Raw genomic sequence first — 27575 nt, 5'->3', positions numbered from 1 at the left:
CTAAGACATAACTTTTGGAATAGTGGTGTAAGGCTGGAGAATGTACCAGCAGGACCTCAGCACCTGGACACGTGACCGGAGAGTGGAGTGTGTGGAGCCCCTGCAGCCGCACCTGCAGTTCTGGGATCAGCAGTCGAGAACGCAAATGTCCTGGGTAAATGCAAAGTTTCTGGACTGGGGGAGGGCAGATTTTTCTTCAGTTTTGAAATGCAAAACTTTTACCGATAAAGCATGTAGGAAAGCGAAAGGAGCCCCTCAAGCCCTACGCCATTTTGAGAAGCAGAAAAGTCCTCAATTTATTTATTTTCTATAATAACTCCCTTTAAGAAAAAAAAAAAAAAGACCAAACCTTATAAGAACAAATAAATGCTACCCAGGTTTCTTGATTAAATCAAATGAAATGTGTTTAGGTGAGCAGGGAGACATGTATTAGAAAAAGTCAGTCAGAATTTAGAGGAACCATGAGAAGAACAAGAAGGTGAAAGGCCTTCAGAAAGAGAGAGCATGAGAACAAAAGTAATGTCAAAAGAAGCTAAGAATGAAAAGAAATGAAAACATGCTTGTCAATTTACAGATAGGGAGCATGACAAGATCTATGAGTGTGATCCTAGGAAAGTGTGTGAGAAAGTTACTTCACCCCTATGCTTTAACTCCTGGTGTGAGCTCAGTGGCCCAACTGCTTCACAATCAATTTTAAAGAATTTATATAAAAACACTGGAAGCGTCTCCTTAATAATTCTTAGGGGCAACTCCTTCATCGGAATTGCAGGCTTTCTAGTTTTCCCTTCAGCCTCATTCCTTTACTCTTCTCTTCGATTTTCGTGGCAAGTTGGCTTTTATTTCTCATGTATTTTGGAAGTTAAATTGATTAAGGATTGGGGAAAATATATAGTTTTGTAGATTTTCTAATATTACCAATTATTTAACGAGTCCACATTTTCAAACGTAGATTTAATATAAAGGAGTATACCTTAACTTATTTTATTTTATTTTATTTTTTAAAACAATGAGTCACTAACATAAAAAAAAAAAGATAAAATTGATTATTTGTATACTATCTTTTCTAGGCTAGGTTCTGAAGCAAGGGATTGTAATGGTCCCAGAAAACAATACAGAATATGTGAGCATCCACCTTGTCCTGCAGGTTTGCCTGGATTCAGAGACTGGCAATGTCAGGCCTATAGTGTTAGAACTTCGTACCCAAAGCATGCACTTCAGTGGCAAGCTGTCATGGATGAAGGTATGACCAGCCAGATCACCACCATCTTAATTAAATAGATTTCTAGGTTTGCAATAGTAAATGTTATTTTACAGATTATATTCTGAGTATTTCAGAGCTCTATTTTTTTTCTACTTTTACTGACATATAACAACCACAGGAGCTGACTAAAAGTATATTTAAAAACATAGAGATAGGTGTGTACCTATTAGATCAAATGAAATTAAAAAAAAAATGACAACACCAAATGCTGGTGAGGATGAGGAGACATGGGGTCTCTCATACATTGCTGGTAGGAATGTAAAATGGTACCTACAGCCACTCTGAAAGAAAGCTTGGCATTTTGTGAAATAACTAAAGATACGCCTACCATATAATTTAGAAAATTTAGAAAATGCAATCCTGTGCATTTGTACCCGAAAAAAAATGAAAATTTACAATCATAAAAAATCCTGTACACATGTGTTCATAGCAGCTTTATTTTCAATAGCCCCAAACCAGAAACAACCAAAAAGGTTCTAAGTTGCTGAATGGTTAAATAGCAATTGTTGCTTTATTACTTAAGAATAATAATACTTTGCCTCTGGTCAGTATGTTGTGGGTTTGAGTTGCAGTTACCAAAAGCGGTGGTGAATTCTCTGTCTTAATTGACCATCACGTCCTAGTCGCTCCTTATCCCTCCCCCACCCTTAGTCAACTTGGACTGTGCTTTTCATCATTTCAATAGCACTCCTGGTAATAGCCTAAATTCCTTTGTCAGTTTCAGTGCACCATCTGACAAAACCCTTCTTTCTGTGGAAACATCTGAGCAAACAAGCACTAATAGGAACAGCTAAAAAATAGGGCAAATTATTTTACTTCATAATGGTGTGTGTGTGGAGAAGCAGCCATCAGATGATTACCTTCTCATCTTGCTATCAAACACATGAGCCTAACTATATCTGCAGACATTCCATCTGCTTTCTTGTATTTAGCAAAATTTTCATTCCTCCTTTCTAAAACCAGTTTTTCCAACTGTGCCCTCGATGTCATCCCCATCTAATCTTTTCAGCTAGCTTATTGATTATCTCTACTTTGTCTTATACACTTAATCTACCCTCTGTGATTTTTCACTTTTGATTTTTAAGTGTGTTTAGGACTCTTCCACGAACAAATAACAAACCTTCCTTCAAGCTCATTGCCACCTCCAGCTGGTGCGTTTATACTCTTCCCACTCATAGACAGACTTCTCAAAAGAGCCCTCTATTTCCTTACTTTCAACCTGGATTTCACCAGCACAAATCTTATTATGTCATCAAAGACCGTCATAGAAATTAAACCTAAGGAATGATCTTCAGTCTTATACCTAACCTCTCAAATACATTCAAATGGTTGGCCACCCCTTGGTTCCTTAAATGCTTATGTGCCTTTACTTCCATGATGTGATGACGTCCTGCCTTTCCTACTCTATGTCTGTGTTCTCTGCCTATCCCAGATACTATTCAGTTTTCACTCTACATTTTCTTAGGTGATCTCATCTATTCCCATGACTTCAAGCAGGCAAATAACTCATGAATTTATATCTTCATCCAGATTTTTCATTTGAGCTTGTATTATAATCTCCTCCTTGATATTTCTACTTGACTATCTACAAGTTTAAGACTAAATTCATGGTTTTAACCCTTCTAATCCATGTCCATTCGATCCTGTTTAGTGTCTCCTACCTCAGGGAAGGTTATACCAGCTTTTCAGTTGCACAAGCCAGAGATGTGTCATCTTCACATTTCCGTCTTCCTCCCCCACATTTTCAATCCATCACCATATCTTATCTGTTCACTGAATATCTGTTCACTCCATCTCTACTCTCATTATTCTAAACTTCTGTTTCCAGACTCTCTCTCTTGCTTGGGCTATTGTAGTGGCTCCAAAGTAGTCTTTCTGCTTTCACTCTATTCCTGCCTCAGTTCACTCTTCATAGAGCAGCCTAGAGATCTTTATGTAAAATGCAGGTCTGATCATTTCAATCTCCCACTTAAAGCATTTCACAGGCTTCCCATAACTCTTTAGGGCAAGGCCCAATTATACCACATGATATGCATAACATGATCCTCATTCTTCTCCCTTCTATTATCTCCTGCTTCATTTAAAACCTCACTCTTTTTCGCACTGCACTCCAGATATTGGTCTTGTGTTACTGTCTCAAACCTGTCATGTTCTCTTCCCCTATATGGTCTCCAGACATACTGTTTCCTCAGTTGAGAAGAAATTATAGCACAATCTTCTATTTACATAAGCCTCTTAATAAGTGGCAATTCTGTCTTTCCAGATGCTTAGACTAAAAACCTTGGAGTCATCATTTTTCCTTTTCTATCTCTTTTGTTACACGTTTAAAATGTCAGTAAAGTCACATTAGCCCTAGCTTTAAAATATGTCCAAGAACCTGATCATTTCCTAACATCTCCAGAACTGCCACCCTGGTACAAGCCACTGTCTCTCACCCAGATGACAGCTAACTGATTGTTAGCTAACAATCTAACTGATTGTTATGCCTGTGTCCTTACCTGGCTTTCATTCTTAACATACCAGCTAGAGTGATACATTTAAAATGTCAGTCATATCATATTATTCTTCTATTCAAAACCCTTTAATATCTTCACAACTCACTAAGAGTTAAAGTCCAAGGTTCTTCTAATGGCCTATAAGGACCTCCACTACCTAGCTTCCTGTTACTCTCCAAATTCATCTCCACTGTTCCCTCATCACACCCTTCTATCCACACTGGTTCCCTTGCTCTTCCTAGAATAAGTCAGGTACCTTCCTATCTCATTGTCTTGGAAGTTGTATTCCCTGAGGAAACACTTTCCCCAGACATCAGTATGATTCATACTCTTGCCTCTTCCAGATCTTTCCTTAAATATTAACTCAAAGCTTTTCCCTTCTTTATTCTTTTTTCACAGAGCTTATCATCTGCCATGATACTTTTATGTCTTATTTGTTTATTATTTACCCCCCAATGATAGTTGTAAGAGCAGGCTTGTTAGATTTTGTGTATTGCTTTATCTTTAAGCACCATAAACAGTACTTGAACAGAGTAGGCACCGAATAAATATTAGGTGAATGAATGGTATGTCTAATGGGAATTTTCTAGTGATCTGTCTTGGCCCCAATTGTCTTTTCACTAACCATTCCCCTTAAGATAATCTTATTTATTTGCTAGCTTTTATTTATTATCTATTGCTAAAGAAACAAATACTTATCACCAGATATTGAGCTCCTTAGCTGCTTACTCATCTGCTGCATGGACATCTCCATCCAACATCCCATTCATCGCTAACTCGGCATACTCTAAGTTCAACACGGCCCCTGCAACTTCTGCTTTTCTCACTGTACTCTTTCACAATGAGATGGCATCATCATCAATCTCATGACCAAGCTAAGCCAGAATCCTTCTTCCTCAATCTCCAGTCACCTGTAATCAGTCAACAAACCCTATTTTCTACTGCCCGCATCTTTGTTCATAATTGCACCATCTCTAACCTGGATTCCTCGAGTAGCTTCTTCATCATTTCTCTAGCTGCAACCTCGCCCTCCTCCAGCCCCTACTCCTCATTTCAGCCAGGCTGGCCTTTCTAAAGGCCAGATCCGCCCGTCTCTGCACCAACTAATACCCTAATACCGTTGCTCTCAGGACCAGTCTCAAACTTTGCTACTTGGTTCATAAGGCCATCTTTGTGGCCCACCCCTTTAACTTCTCTCCTTACCTCCTGTCATCTCCAACACAGTTAGGCCATTCCATTCCCTCCCTCACCTACATCACATTCTCATATTTCTGGGCCTGGAGACATGCTAGTTTCTTGGCATAATACCTTTTCTTTCTCAAGCTTTGATCTCTCTCTCCCAATATATTTACCTTGAGAACTTCTGATATTTGGCACTCAGTTTATTTCGAGTCCTCTAGAAAAAAAAAGAATCCCCCTGATCCTCCAAGCTGGGTATGTGCCTCTTCCAAGTACCCCACAAGCACCCTGTTAAAACAGATTTTAATATGTCTGCATTCTCTCTGTTGTCTGTGTCTTGTATTAAGTCTGGCAATTATTAAGCTTTTGATGAATATTTGTTGCATAAATATGAAATATATAAACAATATCTTTTCATTGTAAAAATATAATCAAGATGACCTCAGATCACGAAAATTGTCATCTGACCATTTGAGGGTTGATCCTATCTCTGCCTCTAACTGGCTGTGCAATTTGATAATATTCATTTGAAACCTATTTACTCAGATGTAAAATAAGAGCCAGGTAATGGGTTCCCTTCAGATTAAAAGAAAATCGGGATTAGATGGGGATCAATTTAAAATATTAAAGATATTGGAAATCACAATTAAGTTCCTAATTCTTATAAAGTGACATTTGTCATCAGAATAACCCATAATAGATATTTATATAATTAGCAGGTTAACATTTTTGGAAAGTGATTTTTGTAACATATATCAATTCATCAGTTTGTATGATGAACAAAATACACAACAAAATAGTCTGTATGTATTATAGCACTATGGACGAACTTGAAATATACAATTCTTTTTAAAATCCTAAGTCTTAATAGCATATGATAACTTAACACACAAGTGGCTGTTTCTGTTATTCTTATGTAATACATGAATCTATGGTTGGGGTAATTAAATGTAGGGTATCAATGCAGTAGTGAATATTTATTTTTACAGAAAAAAAGATGCATGGCTTTAACATTCAGGTATTTCGTATAATCTGTACTGAAATTTGGCTGAAATCCATGTTTAATGCATATCTTGGAAAGGATTGATCTCTTAAATCAAGACAGATCCTGCCTGCCAAGTACTGGCATGTTAAATGGATCACTGTAATGTCACAGTCTCCAGGGTACACTCCAGGAAGGAAGATTGGTATCAAATGTTTATGTCATCTATAAAGCTTAAGTAAGCACAGCGAATTGACAGTGCGTCGTAAAGGAGAAATACAAAGATTTTTATCTGAGGTCTTGCTTGGAATGTGAGTGAAATTTTCTAGACTAACTCCTGTCAGTATTATTCATATATCAGGTTTGCTCCTCTTTTCAATGAAAACTCCAGAAAGAGAATTATACGTGTGTACACATATCACTTTTAAAGTGTTACAACTATAGCAGCTGTTTTTAAGTCCAAAGATATGACATAGTAAGCAGCCCTTGAATAAACACAACCTACTTTGAGGTGTGAGAGCACACTGAAATGCTTTATTGCAGCTTATAATGGCATCTTAAAGGAAAATTTCAAAACCATGCACATTGAAGGCCTTGTTCCAACTCCTCAAAATTGTTCAAGCAGTATTCAGAAGCCACATGTGAAAACAGTTTGAAATGTTCAATTCTAAAGGCTCATTTAACTGTCTGTCTTCTCTCTGCAAAGTGATACCCTGTTCCATGCCTCTGGCTATTATTTGGTATTTATAGAACCCCATCAGCATACGTGGAACCTTACTGAAGACATAAGCGAAGATCAGTGTCAGAGACTGTAAACTATTTTCCATTCTATTTATATGAGCTTAATAAACAGTAAAGGGCCTGACTGGTGTTAAGCCAATAGAGTAGTAATGTAGCATGGAAATTGCTCTGAAGTTTCAGATTTGGATAATCCTACTACTGGTGTTACTAAATACTACAGCTCTTTTGTGTAGGATGCTTAGAAATAGAAACAACACTTTTTTTTTTTTTAGCATTCTTTGACTGAGACTAATAGGCAAATGTTTTAACTCTAATCATTCCACAGTGTTATTTAACAAAGCACTGAAGAAGATGGCCAGCCGTTCAAGAATTCTTTACCTAGATCAGTGATTCTCAATCTAGATGCGCTGTATACTGACATGCTTTTTGACTAGGCAGTAAAAGAGGTTGAGTCCCAGCCAACACGTCAGCAACTGTGCATACCAAGGGATGTTCTCATGGGGTTGTATTGCATTTCTAAACATCTTCGTAATGGAAAATCTCATGGGAATTGCTCATCTTAGAAGTTCTTTTTTTCCCCTTTAGTAATTTTTCAATTAGAAAATGCCAGATGCAAAGGATTAAAAATTAGTGTATTGGAATTTAAATGAGACGTCAAGAGAGGTTTCATGAATAACATAAATCTTAAAAAGGCAGAACTCTGATGTGTGCTAAAGGTAAAGGGGAATTCATTCCAACAGATATGAGCAAAATTGGGGGTTGGCAAAAACATTTTTCAGGTGAATGATTGGCTTGGGTTTTCAGGAAGAATGATTGGTCGAGGTTTAGTGCCAGAAAGTAATAAGTAACTTGAAGACATATTTCTTAACAGAGAGGTTAACATTCATTGGATACCTGTTTTTTCTCGGGTATCATCTTATTCATCTTATTTACTACTCATAATAATCTTCTAGTATTATCTGCTCTAGTATTATATTACCCAATTCACATGAAACTATATTTTTTACTCAACACTGTGCTGAAAAATAAAGCTTGAGATAAACATATTTATGGAGTCACTTTTGCTCATTTCTTTTTATCCACTCTGTATGTAGAAAAACCATGTGCCTTGTTTTGCTCTCCTGTTGGAAAAGAACAGCCTGTTCTTCTGTCAGAAAAAGTGATGGATGGAACTTCTTGTGGATATCAGGGATTGGATATCTGTGCAAATGGCAGGTGTCAGGTAAGCCAGTCTAAAAGGGAGAATGTGTGTGCTGGGGGAGGACTGCGAGACCACGAAGCAGCTGCGTAGTATGGTGGAGAACTCTGCACCAGGATTCAGAAGATGAGGATGTATTCCTGACTCACTGTGATCTTGATTAAGTCTGATCTGCTTTGTATAGTGTAGGGTTTGGACTAGATAATCTATAATATTCATAACTAGCTGAACGAATCTGAGAGTTTAATTTTGTCATGTACATATTGCAGGTCTAAAATTGTAACACTTCAGGCATTTTATGTCAAAACATTCTGTACCAAAAATGTAAGCACTCCAGTTCTCCGTGTTCTGTGTCCAAGACTGAGCCATGCGGTAAAAAAAACTATAAAATCAGTCCTTTTACTCACTTAATCTTAAAGCATTTCAACATACTTGAAGCAACTGATTTTTAATGTATATTCAGTTTTCTTAGAATTTTTACACATTTCATTTCTTTTTCTCTTCCTTTTTAAAAATAATCTTCACCTACTTACGTGCGTTTATGTGCTCTTCTTCATGTATTGCCAGAAAGGCAGAGATTCTGTTAAAGTGAGGATGAAGAGCATAGTGGAAAGATCAAAGGCTAGAACTTGGTTATAGCTCTGCCACTGTCTTAGGTTGGCTTTCTTGGAAGATTAATAATATGCAGGAGTTTAATGCCAAGTATTTTCATTGATGATCAACATCTGTGTGGGGAGGGGAAGGAGGCAGGATTGGGCACAGGGGGAGGTTAAGCTGTAGTGCAGTCACAAGACCTCAATTGACCTTGTGGGGAACATTGAAACTGGGATGGCCCTTCAGAGCTGTCCCCATTGGGGTGAGAAAAACAGCCCTTTTTACTCCCAGCCTCTAGGAGCATTTGGATGCAAGTTGCCCGAGGAAGGAGATGTGACCTTGGGAAAGGCAGTTTCTCCAGGCTAGGCAATTTCTGAAAAAGGTTCATGGCTGAGAACCATCAGTTGATAAATTTTCCAGGCATGGGAGGGAAATAAATCCTTTAGTTGTGAAAGAGTATCTGAGTGGAGCAGCACTGAATCCATGACAGCCACTAGGAAACTGTGTTCGTGGGAAACTCACTTAAAATATGTATGTGTCCATTAACTAATCTGTAAAATGAAGTTGTTGGACCAATGGTCATTGACATTTTTGTGCAATACACTCCTTTGAGAATTTGATGAAAAGTTTGCTTCCCCCCCGCCCCCAGAAAAATGCAAAAATGCATACCCAATACCACACACACACACACACACACACACACACACACACACACACACACAGCCAAGATTTGAAAACAATTGCAAGCTATGGCTGGATCAGTCTGTGGTCCTATAGAGGTCTATGGACTTCTGGTAAAAACTTGAAAACATGAAACTTAAATGCTTCACCAGCTCTAAGGTTCTGTATTTTTCCAGCAGTCTATCCAACTTAAAGCACAGAGTCATGTAATATCATTGGCATAAGAAACAGCATTATAATTACATATTAATTTCCTATATTCTTTAACAGAATATGGCAGTAATCTGAAATGTAATTTTTCATTTGTTTGTTAAAAAAAAATCATTGCAGGTATATACCTCTGCATTTTTTTCAAAACTACATGTTGTGCAATTACAGCTTTTAACTTTATTTTGTCATTATATGTAAATCTGGCAGATTAATATATGTCTTAAATGAATTTATTTTTCAAAATAAATTATTTTTCTAACTGTATATTTTTCTAACTGTACAATAGCCTCAATTGCTATGCTTTTCATTTAATAGTAGTATTCTGTAATCCAGATCCTTAGCTAGACATTAAAATTATAACAACAACAAAAAATTATGTATAAGTGCTATGTGAATCCGATGATTATCATTAAAATTCTATGAATTGGAATACTTCAAAATTCTGAGTTTTTAACTAAAACACTTTATTCAGTCTTTCAATATAATTAAAAACATGCTTTTTTTTCCCCCTGACAACCTTGTATGTATTGGGTTTGGCTTGAGTGTTTTGTTTTATCACAAAATACATAGCACCCAAGCTGAATGTAGAATTCTAAGTGTGGTGAGTGGACCAAGAAGGTTATTAAAAATAGGTAGCTTTCTTCTGGTGACCCAATTTGGCTCTACGGTATTTCCATCATGGGAAAGAACAGGGAAAGCTCTGCTCTGTGTTATCACCTTATCTTTCTATCTCCAGCATACCAGTGGTACCTCCAGCTAAAAAGTATTGCCTTTTCAAAGTTGTTCATCCTCAACTTTTGGAGTTATATGAGCATATTTTGATAAGTATGGATATTTGAGACTATCCATTACAAAATACAAAATCTTTGGTTCTTATATTAAAAATGCATGATTATCAAGCCATAGCATTATGTTTATCCCTGACTTTTATTTTAGATTTATAGATGTGTAATATCACAGTTACAAGGGTTAGAAAAAACCAAGAGACTACGAGGCACTCATTTATTCAGTCATTTAACTACTTCTTACTGGATTTATTGTATTTGTCAAGAAACAAGCTGGATGCTGGGGATAGAGTAATAACTGTGCTTTTATCATTTCAAAACCACTCTGGACTTTAAATTTTTTCTTCATTTGTACGTGAAGGAGAGAATTTTTTTTCTCCACCCCAAGACTTCTGGGTCTTTTCATGGCTGCTGCTTAGTGAACATTTCTCATACCGTTTTTGTATTTTGCGAATTTTCTGTGGTGGCCACCTCTTTCAACCAAACATTCTCTTTATTTCTCCCTGGATATGCTTTGAATTGCTGGTTAGAATTCTCCTACTAATGCATTGCTTTGTCTTTCTCTTAAAACTGATACATTCTCTGTGACAAAAGGAAATGATGCTATATTATGCAGGTTTCATGTGATTTTTGTTCTCTCAGGACATTTACCCTACAGCTGTGTTTTATCATCTTCCTGCTTCCCCCATCACAACACCAACCACAGAAAAAAAGACCCTGTTTTTTTTCTGTTTTATTTAATATTTTAAAAATTCCTCAAATAATTTTTGCTTGTTATAAATGGATATGTCATCAGTCTCTCTTGCAGATCCTTCTATTTAGAGGTAATTGCGTGATACTACCATTTATTTCTGACAGTATTGACATATGAGATTCAGCCCTTTGAGTACACACGACTTGGCAAAATATGATCATATTTACTGAACATCGATGGGAGACCAACATTATTCACTAGGAAAGAGTCAATGATTTAATCTCAGAAGATTTTTATACACATAATTCTTCTGGAAGCATATAAAAATTAATTCTCCCACTGATTATATTTTCTTATGGCATCCATGGGTTTTGAGCATTTCTTACGCACATTTGTGTGCTGGGTGCCAAAGAAGATGGGCATAGAAGTTTTATTTGTGAACTGTAGTGAAAATAAACATTTGTGTTTGGTTTTCACAAAGTTAATATTTAATATTCAGTATTTGCTTTACAACCGCTTTAGAAGCGAAGCCATCCATATAATGAATATCTGTTATCTGTTCTATGTTGAGTAGAATGCATTAGATTAATTAAGTTATATTTAATAGAAAAGTGATTTCCTTTGTGACTTATGTAAATTGCAGCTGTCTCAATATTATTTTTCCAAATTGCTTTAGGATATCATTTCATTTTAATATAAGAAAAGTACTCTCATCACTGTCGTGCTATATGGTCACTTTACAGATGATATTATTTGACATGAACTTGCTGTATTAGTTTGCACCAGAGAAAATGACATTTTAGTAGTTTTTTAATTAAATATTTCTAGTTTGTAGAGACTAGGTTTGTCCTAAATTAGTGTTTAAAAAATAAAAAGAAAATATCTCACTTTACGACGTACTGTCATTCTCTTGTTACAGAAAGTTGGCTGCGATGGTTTATTAGGGTCTCTTGCAAGGGAAGATCATTGTGGTGTATGCAATGGCAATGGAAAATCATGCAAAATAATTAAAGGAGATTTTAATCATACCAGAGGAGCAGGTAATTATTTTTAATTTTTTTAAAATTAATAATCCGAACATCTTTGGGGACAGAGATTACATAGAACTTGACTTAGAAATCACAGTTCTGATTCTATTGAAGACTTTTTAATGGATATTGAATGATTTTTCATGATGATATACAATACATGTGATATGAGCCAGAAATTCTAACAAACCCATTTCCCAATAATGAAAATATGAAATCATCTTTTGTGCATTTAATTAATTGGAGAAGCAAGGGAATAACCTAATTTGCATTGGCATATGTTATCAGGTTTCTACAGACCTTATTCTCCAATGTAAATTGTGATGTCTAACAGAGAACAGTGATTAGTAACAGCCTGAAGCAACTACTGAGAATATTAGTCTTCAGGTTTTTAGCTTTTCGTTTTCTTTATTTTTTCTTAATGTTTTACTAAATTTGAAGGGAACAAATTTTTGGAAACAAAGAGTCTGTAGCAGTGAAAACAATAACGGGAAATCAGAAGATGTGGGATGATGTTCTAGGTGTATTAATAATGGCAAGTCATCTTCTGTTCTTTTGTGTCCTCATCTATGTATACTACTACTCGGGATATGAGGATAAAATGACTATGAATGATCTACATAGTATGAGGTTTAAAGTGATCTAAAGCAAAAAGTAAAACTATCTATCCTGAAATACAATGACCCACAAATATACTTTACATATAGAAAATACTTTATATTCAGATCCTCAAGCTTACTAGGAGGAAGCAAACCTTTTGGCATTTATGTTAGTGTCTTGACCAGACATTTATCTGTTGAACTATCTTAGTGTTTATGATGATATTTTCATCATCTGTAGTATAGTTATATTACATATATCAACTTTTTCCTATTTAAATTCCTTTCTTGTTCAAAAACAAACAAAAAACCTGAGACTAAAATATCTGTTACAGTTTGAGTACAAAGAACAAACCATTTATGTTTGAATAATAAAGAAAATGGTTCATTCTAGATAAAAGAGTCCTTCAGAAAAGAAAATTAGACACAGCCCTCTAAAGTTGAATATAACTGTGGCTAGGCCCCAGCAGAATAAAAGATAAATGAGCTTGAAGATTTTGAGGCCCAAAAGTAACAAAGGCCCAGGGAAATTACAGATCAAAATCTCAGTCTCCAAAGCTGTGTAAAAGGTGACAAGTCCTACAAGTCAAAATCTGCCAGAACTCATTTAGAAAAGTTATATGTCACTATAACAGGCTCCCAGACTTTCAACTAAGAAGTGCAATTATAATGAGCTTTTCAGCCTGATTGTTATGGGAGAGGTATTTGTAGTGCATCAGTTCAAATAAAGACCGAAAGACTAAAGATTTAAAGATACTAGAATTTTTGAAGCATAGTCTTGCCTAGTTATTTAATATGCGTGGTAACAGTTCATTGAATAATACTGGTGCACATTCAGCACTGATATTTTTATTTAATTATAATACCACTTGATTTTTCCACCAAGCATAGAAAACAGAAATAACAGTTAACAAATCAGTGATGCTTGTCATTCTGACTGTAGTTATGTGGATACTTACTCAAACCTCCTTTGTTTTTATTGCACCTTAATTTCTACTTTGGTTCATTTGTTTGTTTGCCATGGGTAGGTTATACAAATAGCATGTGATATTTGGAATATGTCTGCAATGCCTAAGATATTAAGAGTATCAGAGACTAGTAATATTACTTTCTTCCTTACATTCTGTGCTAGTTTCACATTGCTCACAGGGAAGAGACAAGAATTCTTAACTTGAACCATAAAAATAAGGTCCTACATGATGTTGTTGTCCCTATCTCTCTGACATCATCTCACACCACGGTTCCTTTCCTTCTCTGTTTTAGCCACCAACTTCTTATAGATGCTTCAACTGACTGTGCTTTCTTCCGTACCTTGCATTTAAAAATACTGTTCTGTTAGCTTTCTCTTCATTTTGCCTAGTTAATTCCCAGATATAACTTAGATCTCAGTTTATATGTCACTTACTCAGCGAAGTGTTCCCTGAACAACCTTCACCTCCTATCACTAGCAACTAGTTTAGTGATGTGTACCATGTTGGTATCCATACAGTGCAGCTCTAATCACATTTGTAATTGAACACTCATTGGTCTTTACCTCCCTACTGGACTTTAAGATCGGTGAGGAAAAATATCATGGCTATTTCTGTTCAGTATCATATCCTCAATGACCAGCATAGTGTGTGATCCATTAATATTTGTTAATTTAATTAACAATGAAACATGTTGTTAAGAACTTGAAAAAACAAAAATCTGCATGAGTCCTTAATTATAGTATGGATTTCTCTACTTGTGGCTTTAGGAACGTTGTATTCATTTCTCTTGAGATAATTTTATCCTTATAGTTTATGGACATCCTAGAATTTCTTGAAGAAATTGCAGCCTTATTTGGTCCAGTTGGCCCTGCGCACTGTATATATTGTATGAGTAACACATGTGCAGACACATGGGGGTGTTTTCGGTCCCCGTGCTCTATTTAGAGTTTGCTAAATCATTTTTGTTGGAGCTAGAAAATAAACTTAAGAAGATTTTTTGTTTTAGTACGTTTATCATGTTTTTCACCGTAATTTGCCTAGCCAGGGGATAATTTTTTAAAGGAATTTTTAAAAGTAAATTGTGTATTTGGCCAGTTGTGGAACTATATAGTTCTCAATATACACTAAAAAGAAAATGGGCATAAAATGTGTTATTCTTAGTATAAGAGACAATGATACTGATTCAATGCAAGGAACACAAACACATTCTTGTTTGTATGTTTGCCACAGCTATAGGAGAGTCATAGTGTCATGTATTCATTTTATAAAATAATATCAGTGAGTCATAGCTGTAAGGGTTCAAAGCTTGGGTCAGCTAGTTACTTACAATGCAGTCATGAAAAATGTATTTTTTTCTACCTTAATTTTCTTACCTATTAAATGAGAAATGTAATATCTACCTTGGATGCTATAATTTTGATTAAATGTAATAATTTTATCTAAATTACCTATAATCGTGACTAGCACATAGCATTTGTTCCAAATGTGGCGGTTTTCATTGTAACTACCATGAAAATGATTGTTATTGCCATTTTAAGATGGCTGATTAATAATGGGAACCGGTTATAAAGTAGGATAAGGTATTCCTATATACAAAGCAAACTGTCACAACATGAAGGTAAAATTTATAACATTGACCTCACAGCCTTTTTCCAACTTTTAAGCTTGGCAGTAGCTCTCTAATATTCACTTCTTTAAAAAACGTGCATTCTCAATTGTGCTAGATGGCTTATTTACTGGAAAATATCAAGGCCCCCAGTTATTGGCTATCTTTCTTCAAATGTTTTGCTTAATACCTTTCTTCCTCTTTTTCTTCTTTGGTCAAATTCAGTTTAACCCACCTATCCTCCAAGCAATTCCAATTGAATGATAGAAAATTGTTCTAGATATAACTATAAATTTAGATGTAACTACTATCCTGATATGCAATGTAGCTGAGTTTCCAGCTGAGCTCAAACAGGAATTTACAGTTACTATCTCTACTGTCCTCTGTCCGCTTTTCTTTTTTTAACATACTGAAATTTAATATCCCCAAAACACTTTGCTAAATTTATTTGCTCAGAGATTAACAGTCACCTCTTGATTGTGACATCCAGTCACCATCTCCTTAGTCACATTTCTCTTTCATGTCTCTACAGCTTATGACACAGTTTTCCAACAACTCCTCTTGAAATGTTCCAGTCCATAGGACCCCACTGCACCAAAATAGGCAGATCTCCCCCTACTCAGGATTATTCCTTCTCTGTATTCTTTTCTGATTTATTTTTAATCTCTGTTAATGACCGTCACCAAGGTGGAGTCCTTGATTTCTCTCTCTGTTTTCTCCACTTACTATTATGGTTTCAGTGACTGCTTCTGCAAAGATGCCTCCCAGAGGGACAATAGCCTGACCTTGCTCTGGAGTTTTTGATGTTCCAGAGTTCTTACTGGATATTTTTACTAGTGTGTTACACCATTTTGTTAAACACAAATCCCAAAGTTGAGTTTATCAGATTATCCCTACAACTTGACTTCCATATTCCTGTAAATAATGGCCCCATTCTCACATAAGTAATAATAAAACATTGTGTTCAATGTTTATGCTCCCACTTTCTATTGGTTCTCAAGTTCAGAATGTTTTTTTTTTTCCTTCGCGGTACCTTCTGGGTTTTCTACCTTAGCCTCTACCAGCCTGGATTTTTACACTAGACTCCCAACATTGTTATTTACAACTACATTGCTGGTCATTCTGCAACCTGTTGTCAGATAAAGCCTCTCGAACTAGTATCTGATTACCAAGTTCCTTGCTTTAGAATGTTCAGTAGTTGTAAACTGATAAATTCATTGTCCTGGGCATACATTTAAACTCTCATTAGTAGGGCCATCTTCTTACACCTTCTAATTCTGTCAGAATTATTTTATTCACGTGCTACTAAGGATACCACTTACTTCCTCACTTCTATTTATACCTAGTGAACTCATCCTTTTTCTATATCCTTATCCTATTCATTCTTCAAAGACAGTCTGTCTGTTTACTCCTTTGTGAAGCTTTCATTGGCTATAGAAATGTTCTCTTCTCTGAATCATAGTGATTCTGGTTGATGTCAGTGTTTCTTAAACATGAGTAATGTATATAGCCATTTAAAAGGGAAAAAGGAAAAATAAATCCCATTTCTGTGAGTTAAAAATAGCAGTAAACCTTTTGAGTGGTGATGTGAGCAGAGCAGGGGGCAGTTTAAACAACATGGTTTATGTTCTTTAGTAAGGAGGTAACCATATCATTTTGCGAATTATCTTTTAAACTTAATTTGTGAAGTTTTATTTGACTCACATTTTTATAAGATATTTCTGCCTTGTTTTTCCAATTCAATTATAAGCTCATTGGGTGCAGAGGCCTTCTTACCTTACTTCTGAGTATAAATAGGCAGTAAGCATTTGTTTCTATTTTCATTGCTGCCTATTTGTTCAAGTAACAAAAGGATAGTGCTTGTATGGTTTGCTATTACTAAAAAACGGTTAAATTGAATAAGCAGTGTTCACTAATGGAAATTATGATTCAAAAAGCACATGCCTCTAATTCCAGCCACTGCCACCAGGTGGGGTGTATGCTACCTTTTGATATAGACCAAATAATTGAAACAGTTTCAGGAATTTGAATAATTAATCAACAGCCGACAACTCTGGGATTAGCTATTGTGCCTTTTTAAAAGTAATTTTGAAATTAGACTTTTCTCATATATGTGGAGCTACACAGATATACTAGAATATTAAATATTTTTTCAATATATTTTGAAAGCATAACTATTCAGCCAAAAGTAGGCGTCTACTCTATACTGACTACACTAAATGAAGTCTTGATTTTGATTTTTTCTGTACATCTTCACTTCTATCCCACTTTATCTTATAATGAGCATTACTTCTATCCCACTTTATCTTATCTTATAGCGAGCATTCCTAAACTTCCACTGAAAAAACTTTCCTGAGAAACAGCTAATTGTGTTCTACCTGTCTGACACCTTCCTAGGTGACACGAGATTGTTTTGCATGGTTACACTTACTTGTCTCCAGCCCCAGCTTCAGTTAGTCTCCTCAGGGAGGGCTTAGTTTCTCTTGTTCCAGCTCAGCTACTCCAGGGACCTACTCCCTTCTGGCTGTTTTCTCTCCACTTGCATCTTCTTCTTCCACACATTTCTTAAATTAAAGGAGTTCCATGAGCAAAATCTGAGGTCATTGCTCTGTTCCAAGACTCACATGTTTCTAACTTGCTGTCCCATTGTGTTTTCTCCGGATTCACAACTCATAAGATATCATTGAGTTTTTTACATAAAATGCAATTGACTGTTTGCCTTTGATGTGCTATGGACTTAACATCTTTCCAAACAACTTCTCCACCTGAAATTATGATAGCTTTTGTAAGTGAAATTTTTCTTTTCCATAAGTATTAATATATCATAGCAAAACCCAAAATCCAAAAAAGAAGAGCAAGTCAATTAAGAAAAGAGATCGTATAAGAACTCGAGATTTATTTCATGTTTTATTGACTCTTATAGGTTATGTGGAAGTGCTGGTGATACCTACTGGAGCAAGAAGAATCAAAGTCGTGGAGGAAAAGCCGGCACATAGCTACTTAGGTAACCTGTACTACAAAACCCAGAGCCCATTCACACACGAGCCCCACTCCGGGCCCTGAGAGTTCTGTGATGATGAGGATGTCAGTCTGTTTCTAGTTACATGTTTGAATTTCCCAGGAAGCACCTCTTGTCATATCAAGTAGAAATTTCTTCCCTTCTCTCCCAGGGACTTCCCAGGAGCAAAAGCAATTTGGCCGTCTATGTGTTTTAGGGGGGTGTAAATTGCTTCCACATGTTAGTCCAAATTAAAAAAAGAAAACAGTCATTGGAGAATTTGGGTATGTTTTATTTCATATATATGCATTCGTATAAACATATTTCATAAATATATTTATATCATATATATATACATACATATACACGTATTGAAATTTATTGCATATGTAAATGCATATATGTGTGTGTGTATATATAATAATTGCTTTAGAATTAGGAAATCTCATAAAGTTCTTAAAAATTTTTTTCTACATACTAAAAGGATCTTGATCTGTTAATGGGAAACAACGCTCTCTCTTACCTCACTTCAGGTACACTCACCTATGATGAGGGTATTTTAAATTTTTAATTATTATTGTGGAAAGAATTGTATCAGCTATTTTAATTAGGCCAATTAATGACTTTTAAATATATGGAAGAAAATATTAAGTTGTCAAAGTACATATTGTTTTGTATATTAAAATTTCAAACTAATAAGTCATATAAAATGATCTTTTAAAGTCACAGATAGAGAGATCTAATGTGATCAGGTCTGGCAAAAAACTTAATATTTCCCCAGGATTTAAACTTTATATTTATATTTTTAAAGAAAACCTTCATGCTTTTTTTTCTTTGTAACAAAAATAATGTTCTCATTCTTTCTCAAATAAGAAAAAGTGTCCCAGTTGGGAAACACTTTGTAGATGGTAAAAAAATCCAATATTACAGGATTGTTTTTACTCTGCAGTATTGGGAATAGTCTACATTTGAATCGAATTATTTTTCTCATTAGGGTTTGCTTTCTAGGAGCAGGAACATTTGAGAAAAGGGGACAGGAAAATAAATCCTTTGTCATGTGGCACACCCATTAGTTTGTTATTACTAATATTTAAATTTTATCTGTTTTTACCTAATATGGTTTTCAAATGTATTTTGAGTGCAAGTAAATCATCCCAGATGTCCAAATTCAGATTAAAGCTCCAATATCCAGTTTTTGGAGACACTATGCTAACTCCAGACAATTTCAATGCACTCATTCACTAGCAGACATTTGGCTGTTCTGCTGGGGAATATGTTTTCTTTTTTTTTTTTTTTTCCAAGCTGGAAAAGAGTATAGATGTCTCAAATGGAGTTTTCTCAAATTTTTCAAAAGTCTACATTGTACTGTGATTTTTAGTAATCTAAAAAATGTGGCTAAGTAAACAAGTCGGTTTTACAAATGGAACTCTCCACACTCTCTCTAATTCCTTATTTCTCAGACTCTTCAACCAATTCATTCTTGTTTCTGTCTTCCCTCTATTGTAACTGCCTTTGTCAAGGTCAGCAAATGCCCTCCATATTGACAACTCAATGATCACATGTTATTTGCACTATAAATAGTGTCCAAAACTGTTGACCTTTCCTCAGCTCATTAAATACTTTCTCTTTTGGCTTCTCAGACCCGAGGACCCCTGCTTCACTGGACACCTCTTATTGGTCTCTTGTGTAGGCTTCTCAACATCTAAATGGTTTCCAAATGTTCCCATGCTGTTGGCTCAAGCCCAGCCCTGCTCGCTTCCCTGCTACGCTATTTCCCTAGGGAATCCCTTGGAGCTTCATTGCTGTCCCCATTTATCTGATGCAAATTATCAAATGTCTCACATGTACCTCAGAAATAATAAGTCTAATTCCAAAATTTTATTTCCGTCCCATGCAGAAAGCTCGTCCTCCTTTAGCATTGCCCATTATAGTAAATCTCACCATATTACTGGTCTAAGACTGTAACAATTACCACAAACTTGGTGGTTTTAAAATAGCAGAAATGTATTCTCTCACAGTTCTGGAAGCTATTATCAGTTTTAATGGACCAAAAATCAAGATGTCTGCAAAGCCATGCTTTCTCTGAGGACTCTACGGGAACATCCATTCTGATGGCTACCAGCATTCTTTTGCTTGTGGCCACATCATTCCAGCATCTGTCTCCCTGGTGACATTGCCTTCTCCTCTTTTTCTATGTTCAAACCTCCCTCTTCCTACCTTTCATAAGGGTACATCTTGATTGCATTTCAGGCCCACTGGTATAATCCAGGATAATCTCCCCATCTCAAGATCCTTAATTTAATCATATCTGCAAAGTTATTTGTTTGTTTATTTACCATGTAAGGTAGCATTCCAGGTTCCAGGGATTTGGACATGGATATCTTTTTTTTTCCCCCTTAATAACACTTTTTTAAAAAATTATTGTTTGTTTGTTTATTTACCATGTAAGGTAGCATTCCAAGTTCCATGGATTTGGACATGGATATCTTTTTTTTTCCCTTAATAATACTTTTTTTTTTATTATTACTATTGTGGTAAAATACACATAAAATTTACCATCTTAACTATGTTAAGTGTCCAGTTCATTGACATTGAGTATATTCACCTTGTTGTGTAACTACCACCACTATCATCTCCAGAAGTCTTTTCATCTTGCAAAACTGAAACTCTATATCCATTAGCCAATAATCACTATTGTGCTTTCTATCTTCACGGATTCGACTACTCTGCATACCTCATGGATGTGGAATTATACAGTAACTATCGTTTTGTGATTGACTTATGTCACTTAGAATAATGTCCTCAAGATTTATCCACACTGTAGCAGTGTCAGAATTTTCTTCCTTTTTAAGGCTGAATAATACTCCATTGTTTGTATACATTACATTTCTTCATCTATTCCTTCATCCGTGGACACTTTGGTTGCTTCTATGTTTTAATCGTTGTGAATAATGCTTCTGTGAAAACGGTGTACAAATATTTCTTCAAGACCTTTCTTTTCATTCTTTTGAGCATATACCTAGAAGTAGAATTGCTGAATCATATGGTAATTCTATTTTTAATTTTTTTGAGAAACTGCCACACACCATTTTTTATTCCCACCAACAGTGTGCAATGGTTTCAGTTTCTCTATATCCTCACCAACACTTGTCGTTTTCTGTTTATTTTAATAGTAGACATCCTAATGGGTTTGAGGTGATATCTCAATGTGGTTTTGATTTGCATTTCCCTAAGGATTACTGGTGCTGAAGCATCTTTTTGTGTGCTTGTTGGTCATTTGTATATCTTCTTTGAAGAAATGTCCATTCTAGTCCTTTGCCCATTTTTGAATTAGGTTGTTCGTTTTTCTTTGTTGATAAATTTTAGGAGTTCTCTATATAGTCTAGATATTAATCCCCTACCAGATATATGATATATAAGTATTTTATCAATTTGTGGCTTTTTATTCTGTTAAAAGTGTCTTTTGATCTGTGAAGAGAAATAATTTGTATATGCAATTATTTTTAATTTTCATGAAGTTCAGTTTGTTTTTCTTTTATTACCTGTGCCTTTGGTGCCACATCCAAGAAATCACTGCCAAATTTAGTGTTGTGAAGCTTTTGCCTTATGTTTTCTTCTAAGAGTTCTTAGGTCTTACATTTAGATCTTTAATCCACTATGAGTTAATTTTTATATATGGTGTTAGTTAAGGATTCAACTTCATTTTTCTGCATGTAGTTACTCGGTTTTCCCAGCACCACTGGTTGAAAAACCGTCCTTTCTCCACTGAATGATTTTGGCACCCTTGTCAAAAATAATTTGGCTAAATAGAAGAAGGTTTATTTCTGGGATCTGTATTCTATTCCATTGTTCTACATGTCTGTTTTTATGCCAGTAGCACACTGTTTTGATTACTGTAGCTTTCTAGTAAGTTTTGAAATCAGGAAGTGTGAGTCTCCAGCTTTGTTCTTCTTTTTCAAGATTGTTTTGGCTACTTAGGGTCACTTGAGATTTCATATGAATTTTAGGATAGGATTTTTTATTTCTGCAAAAAAAAAAAAAAAGGCCACTGGGATTTTGATAGGGATTACATTGAGTTTGTAGGTTATTTTGGATAATGTTGACAACTTTATAATATGTCTTCCAATCCATGAACCTGGAATGTGGTTCCATTTATATCTTTTTTAATTTCTTTCAACAATGTTTTTAGTTTTCACTGTATAAGCCTTTCATCTCCTTGGTTAATTCCCAAGGATTTTATTCTTTTTGATGCTATTGTAAATAGAATTATTTTCTTAATTTCATTTTCCTATCTTTATTGTTAGTACATAGAAATGCAACTACTTTTCGTGTGTTGACTTTTTATCCTGCTTCTTTGTTGAATCCATTTATTAGTTCTAACAGTTTATTTTTTTGTAAAATTTTTAGGGTTTTCTATATATAAGATTATATCATCTGTGAAGAGAAATAATTTTACTTCTTCCTTTTTGATTTGGATGCCTTTTGTGCTCCTGAATTTGGTTTGCTAGTATTTTGCTGATGAATTTTACAATAATGTTCATAATGGAAATTGGTCTGTAGTTTTATTTTGTTCGTTTGTTCTGTTTCTTTGTAACATTTTTGTCTAGCTTTGGTATCAGGAAAGTGCTGGCCTCATTGAATGAGTGAGGAAGTCTTCCCTCCACTTTAGTTCTTTAGAAAATCTAAGGATTGGTGTTAGTTCTTTTTGAAATGTTTGGTAGAATTTACCGATGAAGCCATAAAGTCCAGGGCTTTTCTTTGTTGGGATAATTTTGATTATTAATTCAGTGTGCTTACTAGTTATAGGTATATTTAGGATTTCTGTTTCCTTGTGATTCAGTCTTGGTAGGTTTTGTGTCTACGGGGACTTATTTATTTCACTTAGGTTATCCAATTTGTTAGCATACAGTTGTTCATAGTGCTTTATTGTTCTTTGTTACTGTAACATCAATCATAATGTTCCTACTTTCATTTCTGTTTTTTTAGTTGTCTCTCTTTTTTCTTTTGTAGTAAAGCTAGCTAAAGGTTTGTCGATTTAGTTGATCTTTTCAAAGAACCAGCTTCTGTTTCATTTTTATCAATTATTTTTCCATTCTTTATTTCACTTATCTCTGCTCTAATCTTTATTATTTTCTTCCTTCTGGTAGCTTTCAGTTTAGTTTATTCTTTTTGTAATTTTTTAAGTTGTAAAGTTAGATTGTTCATCTTCTTTTTTAATGTAAGCTTTTATAACTATAAATTTCCCCTATAGCGCTGCTTTCACTGTGTCCCATCAGTTTCAGAATGTCATGTTTTTATTTCCATTTGTCTCAAAATATTTTCTAATTTCCCTTATGATTTCTTCTTTGAGCCATTCATTGTTCGTGTTGTTTCATTTCTATAAATTTGCGAATTTTCCAGTTTTCCTTCTGTTATTGATTTCTAACTTCACCTCATTGTGCTCAGAGAAGATACTTTGTATAATATCTACCTTGTAGGACATGGATATCTTGGAGGGGGCATTATTTATCACAGTCACTAATTTCTATCCAATAGATTATACTAAAGCTAGGAGTTTCCCTTGATAATTCTCTTTATTGCTCTAATATATCAGCAAATCCTGTCAGTTATTCAAATCTGTCACTTTCTTTTTATGTCCACTGTGACCCCTAACCAAGCTACTCTCTATTACATTGTCCTGCTTTATTTCCTTTATAGCACTTATCACTGTCTGAATTTTCTTATTTGTTTACATGTATGCTTTTATAGTCTCTATCTCCATTGTTAATTCTTAAAGGCAGGGGTCCTTTTGCTCAGAGCTATATCTGCAGTAACTAAAACAGAGTCTGGCACACAGGAAATAGTAAAGACTTTCTGAGTAAAATTTAATTAAGAAAAGATGGTTCACATTTGTATAGTGATTAGTCTGAGCCAGCGCATTAAATATATCCGTTAAATAAATCCTCACAACAACTCTGAAATATGTGCCGCTAATTTTTAAAATCAGGTAGTAGAAGAACAGGGAGTTTAAGTTTCTTTTCCAAGGTCATACATTTAAAAAGCTGTGACCCTGGATTTAAACCCAAGCAGTGTGCTCATAGTGTCTGGTTCTTATTGTCTCCCTTTCACTTTTTCTTTTTAATCATTGCCTTCCATGCAACATTTGTGATTTTAAAGTACATGTCATATACGAACACATTGTCCTTGAATTTCCTCCAAATTCTCTCTTTTCCCCTTCTCTTAACTAGTGTCAATTAGTGTATAGAATTAATTCAGAGGAATATGAATCATGAAATGACAGTTTTCTTCTCTAATCACTACCTCCAAGTCTGCCAGATCCCATCTTCTTTCCCTGATGCAGATCTGTAAACATAAATCTCCAATAGCTTTTTGTTATTAAAAGACCATTCAGCTTAAATATGGAATCACGTATCTGTGTGAAGTGTATGGCCTTATTAATGTCAGTTTTCCTTGTGCTTAGTATTAGGCTTAGGCCTGAGCTGCCAGGTTCTTTTCCTTGTATAAGGAAATAGAATCAGTGTCCCTAAACATCCTGAATACTAGTCTGAGGTTAAATAAAGGTCGAAAATACTAGTATGTTACCATGTTTATTCAAGAACCCACTAAGTTTCCTTACTTGCTTAAGCAAGGGGAAAAAGCAGTTATTCTGATGAATTAGTGGGTGGGTGCAAGCATGAAGACGAAGAGACCAGCTGCACAATCCAATCAAGAGAACAGGAAAACTCCAGTGATTTCTAGAGGCATTGAAGAAGTTGAACTGTTGAAACTTGTTGGAGAATGTATGTGAATATTGATAGAAGATGAAGATTCAGAGATGACTTCTAGGTTTCTGGCTTAAACAACTGGGCAAATAATGATGGCTAGAGCACATGGATGAGGGGTAAATTTGGAAAAAAAAAATAATACAGTATTGAAATCCTAGATTTCAAGCCTGTGCTATGTATTGTCTGCCTAAAGAATGGCAGAATATACATATCATAAATCACATTTCCTAAAGGCTCCTTTGGGCATTAGAAGGAAGTCATTGAAAATCTTCATCTGAAAAAGCATTAGCAAAAAGAAAGGAAAGTAGATCATACCCTGGCAAACTAATCATTTTGTAACAAATTAACTTGTCTACATCAAACTATATATTATCTCATAGGAGACATTTAATTTCCTCCCAATACAATTATTCTTTTTCATTACTCTCTTTGAATTATATTCCCATATGCAATTATTATCTGCTTTTCTGAAGATTGTGACTTTATTGTTTGGTTAATAATTTAATAATTTATCAAAAAGCCTAAAATGGAGAGTAAAGTAGGTCAGAGAGATCATATGTTATATCTTTATAACATCACTATAGCTTATGATTTTTAAAAATCTAAAAAAGATCACATGGGTCATCTTACTTTGCTTGCCGTTTTGCATACAACCACTATGGAAAAACTTCTCACTAAAAACAATTAAAAGTGTTGAGCAAAACACAAAAGGAGGAAAAAAGAACACTTTTTAAATTTAACTCTGAACCAAAAAGAAATTAATGAATACTCACGTGCTATAAAGAAAAGTGAGAATAGGAAGCCAGAGTATTCAGCTGCCTGAAGTCCCACTTATGCTTAATTCTGGTAAGAGAGAAAAGGAAGCATCTAAAAAATGAAAGGAAAGGGCTTGCAGAAATGACCAACTCAGCCAGTTAAAGTCCATTCCTAACAGCCTTCTCCCTCTTCCAGGGCTCTCCAGCTCACATCTGTTGATTCATGGCTTGCCAATCAACTAATGTCCTTCCTTATCTCTGTAGCGGTGTAGGAATGATAAGACTGTATAAAACTGCTTGTTATGTTACAATCGGGGCTTAGCCTTTGGATAGGAATCCGCTGAGCAGGTGCTGGCATCAATAAGTGCTACTTTCTGCTTATAGCCTCAGTGTCCCGTCTCTCCAGTATCCTATAACAGTGTTAATAATGTCAAGGTTGTGGGTTCTATAAGGTAAAATGACCTGTAAATAGATAAGACCAGTGGTCTGGAAATTCCTCTTCCCTTGCAGCCCCCAACTCAAAGCTCCCCGTCTCCGTCCTGAGTCACAAAGTACATGTAGAACCTCAGACAAAGGAATCACGCACCCTTTGCATGGACACTGCAAGGGTATATAAGCTGTAAAAAAATCTAACCAAGGGGAGCTCGTGCTTTGGGCCTGTTGAAAACCCCACGCTCTCTGCCGGCATTTAATTCTCCTTGTCTAACAAAGTTGTCTGAGTGTCCAAATTCCTCCATCGGGTGTCGCTTCTTGCAACACTGGTAACCAGTTTAAACTTCGAGAGCCAAGGGATGCTGTGGACAGAAAACAAAGCCTAAGACCGTTGCAAAATAGAGACTCTAATAGGAGGCCCCTGCATAAAGCAGGACCCCAAAGGGCTACCAGCTCACTGTGAAGAAGAAAGAGAAATACACGTGCACCTAAACGAAGAAAGAAAGAGAATGTGTCTGTATTAACACTGGTACTCAGCAGAGGTAGAAAATCAACTTCCCTGAAAATTTGTAACCGAAAGCAAATGTTCATACGGATTTGTGGCACCAATTTATTCTAACTGCGAAGTCGAAAGCCTTCAAGACATTTATTTTAATTAAGGTTATTTTTAATTTAAGGTTATTGAGGTGGCTGGCATACGCAAATTTTTTGAAGTAATACACTTTCAAAACAAGCCTCAAAGGAATTCTATAAAGTTCAACGAATAAAATTTTATAGTAAAAAAAATTCAGACAACATCAAAGGAAATAGATGCTACAAACAAAAGCAGTGAAAATAAGGGAGAGCAGAATCGGACATAGATATAATATAGTTGTATTGTATATGATACATATACAGAAAATATAAAAATATTATGGTCAATATGTTTAAATATACAAAAGGGGAATTAACAAATTTACAAGAATAAGTAGAATCAACTAAACACATATTTAGAAAACCAAATATAATTTTTAAATGAAATTTTAAAAACTCAATCAATAGAAAACAAGATACGAGAAAAATAACAGAAATATACAGCAAGAAGGAAAAAAGAAAGCACAAAATAAGATGGTATAAACAAATCAAAACAGGCCAGCAATCTCTATAAACATTTAAAGACTTAATTTCTAGTTAAAAGACAAAATTTATGAGACTGGAGTTTAAAAATAACTTAAGCGTATGGAATTTTTTAAGAAGTTTTTTTCATGCATTTTTTATTAGAGATTTGTCAAAAAAATATTTCTTTATAATTGTGCCCTGAATATATATTGAAATACGGGAGCGAGAGGTGGGGAGAATGGAATTATACTGGCTATGGTACAAATCTAGGCCAAAAAGATTTCTCAAAATATTTAATAGACTTTAAGAGACATGCAAGGAAATAGTTTACCTTTTAGGCAAAATCATTATTTAAAAAATCAATTTAGCATTGTTTGAAGCATATCCGTTTGTAAATAGTATTATGGTATTTGCAGAGTTTTCTGTCAACGTATCTCTTTTCAAGTTTAAAATTCAAGGTAAAAATTAATATTTATATATTTTTCATAAATCTAAATATATATG

General features: G+C 35.0%; 1 protein-coding gene across 1 annotated transcript in view; it reads left to right on the top strand.

The window, feature by feature from the left end:
- The window catches only part of ADAMTS19 (ADAM metallopeptidase with thrombospondin type 1 motif 19), a 240139-nt gene that overhangs the window by 166960 nt on the left and 45604 nt on the right, over positions 1–27575 (top strand). The window contains exons 11-15 of the mRNA XM_025040686.1: positions 24–154; positions 1068–1240; positions 7753–7880; positions 11740–11860; positions 17948–18028. Of these exons, the coding sequence (XP_024896454.1) occupies positions 24–154; positions 1068–1240; positions 7753–7880; positions 11740–11860; positions 17948–18028 (634 nt within the window). The remainder of the gene's footprint in view (positions 1–23; positions 155–1067; positions 1241–7752; positions 7881–11739; positions 11861–17947; positions 18029–27575) is intronic.

The sequence above is a fragment of the Pteropus alecto genome, unplaced genomic scaffold (assembly GCF_000325575.1).
Source record: "Pteropus alecto unplaced genomic scaffold, ASM32557v1 scaffold78, whole genome shotgun sequence".
Lineage (NCBI taxonomy): Eukaryota > Metazoa > Chordata > Mammalia > Chiroptera > Pteropodidae > Pteropus > Pteropus alecto.
This window is presented reverse-complemented; position numbering and strand designations above follow the sequence as displayed.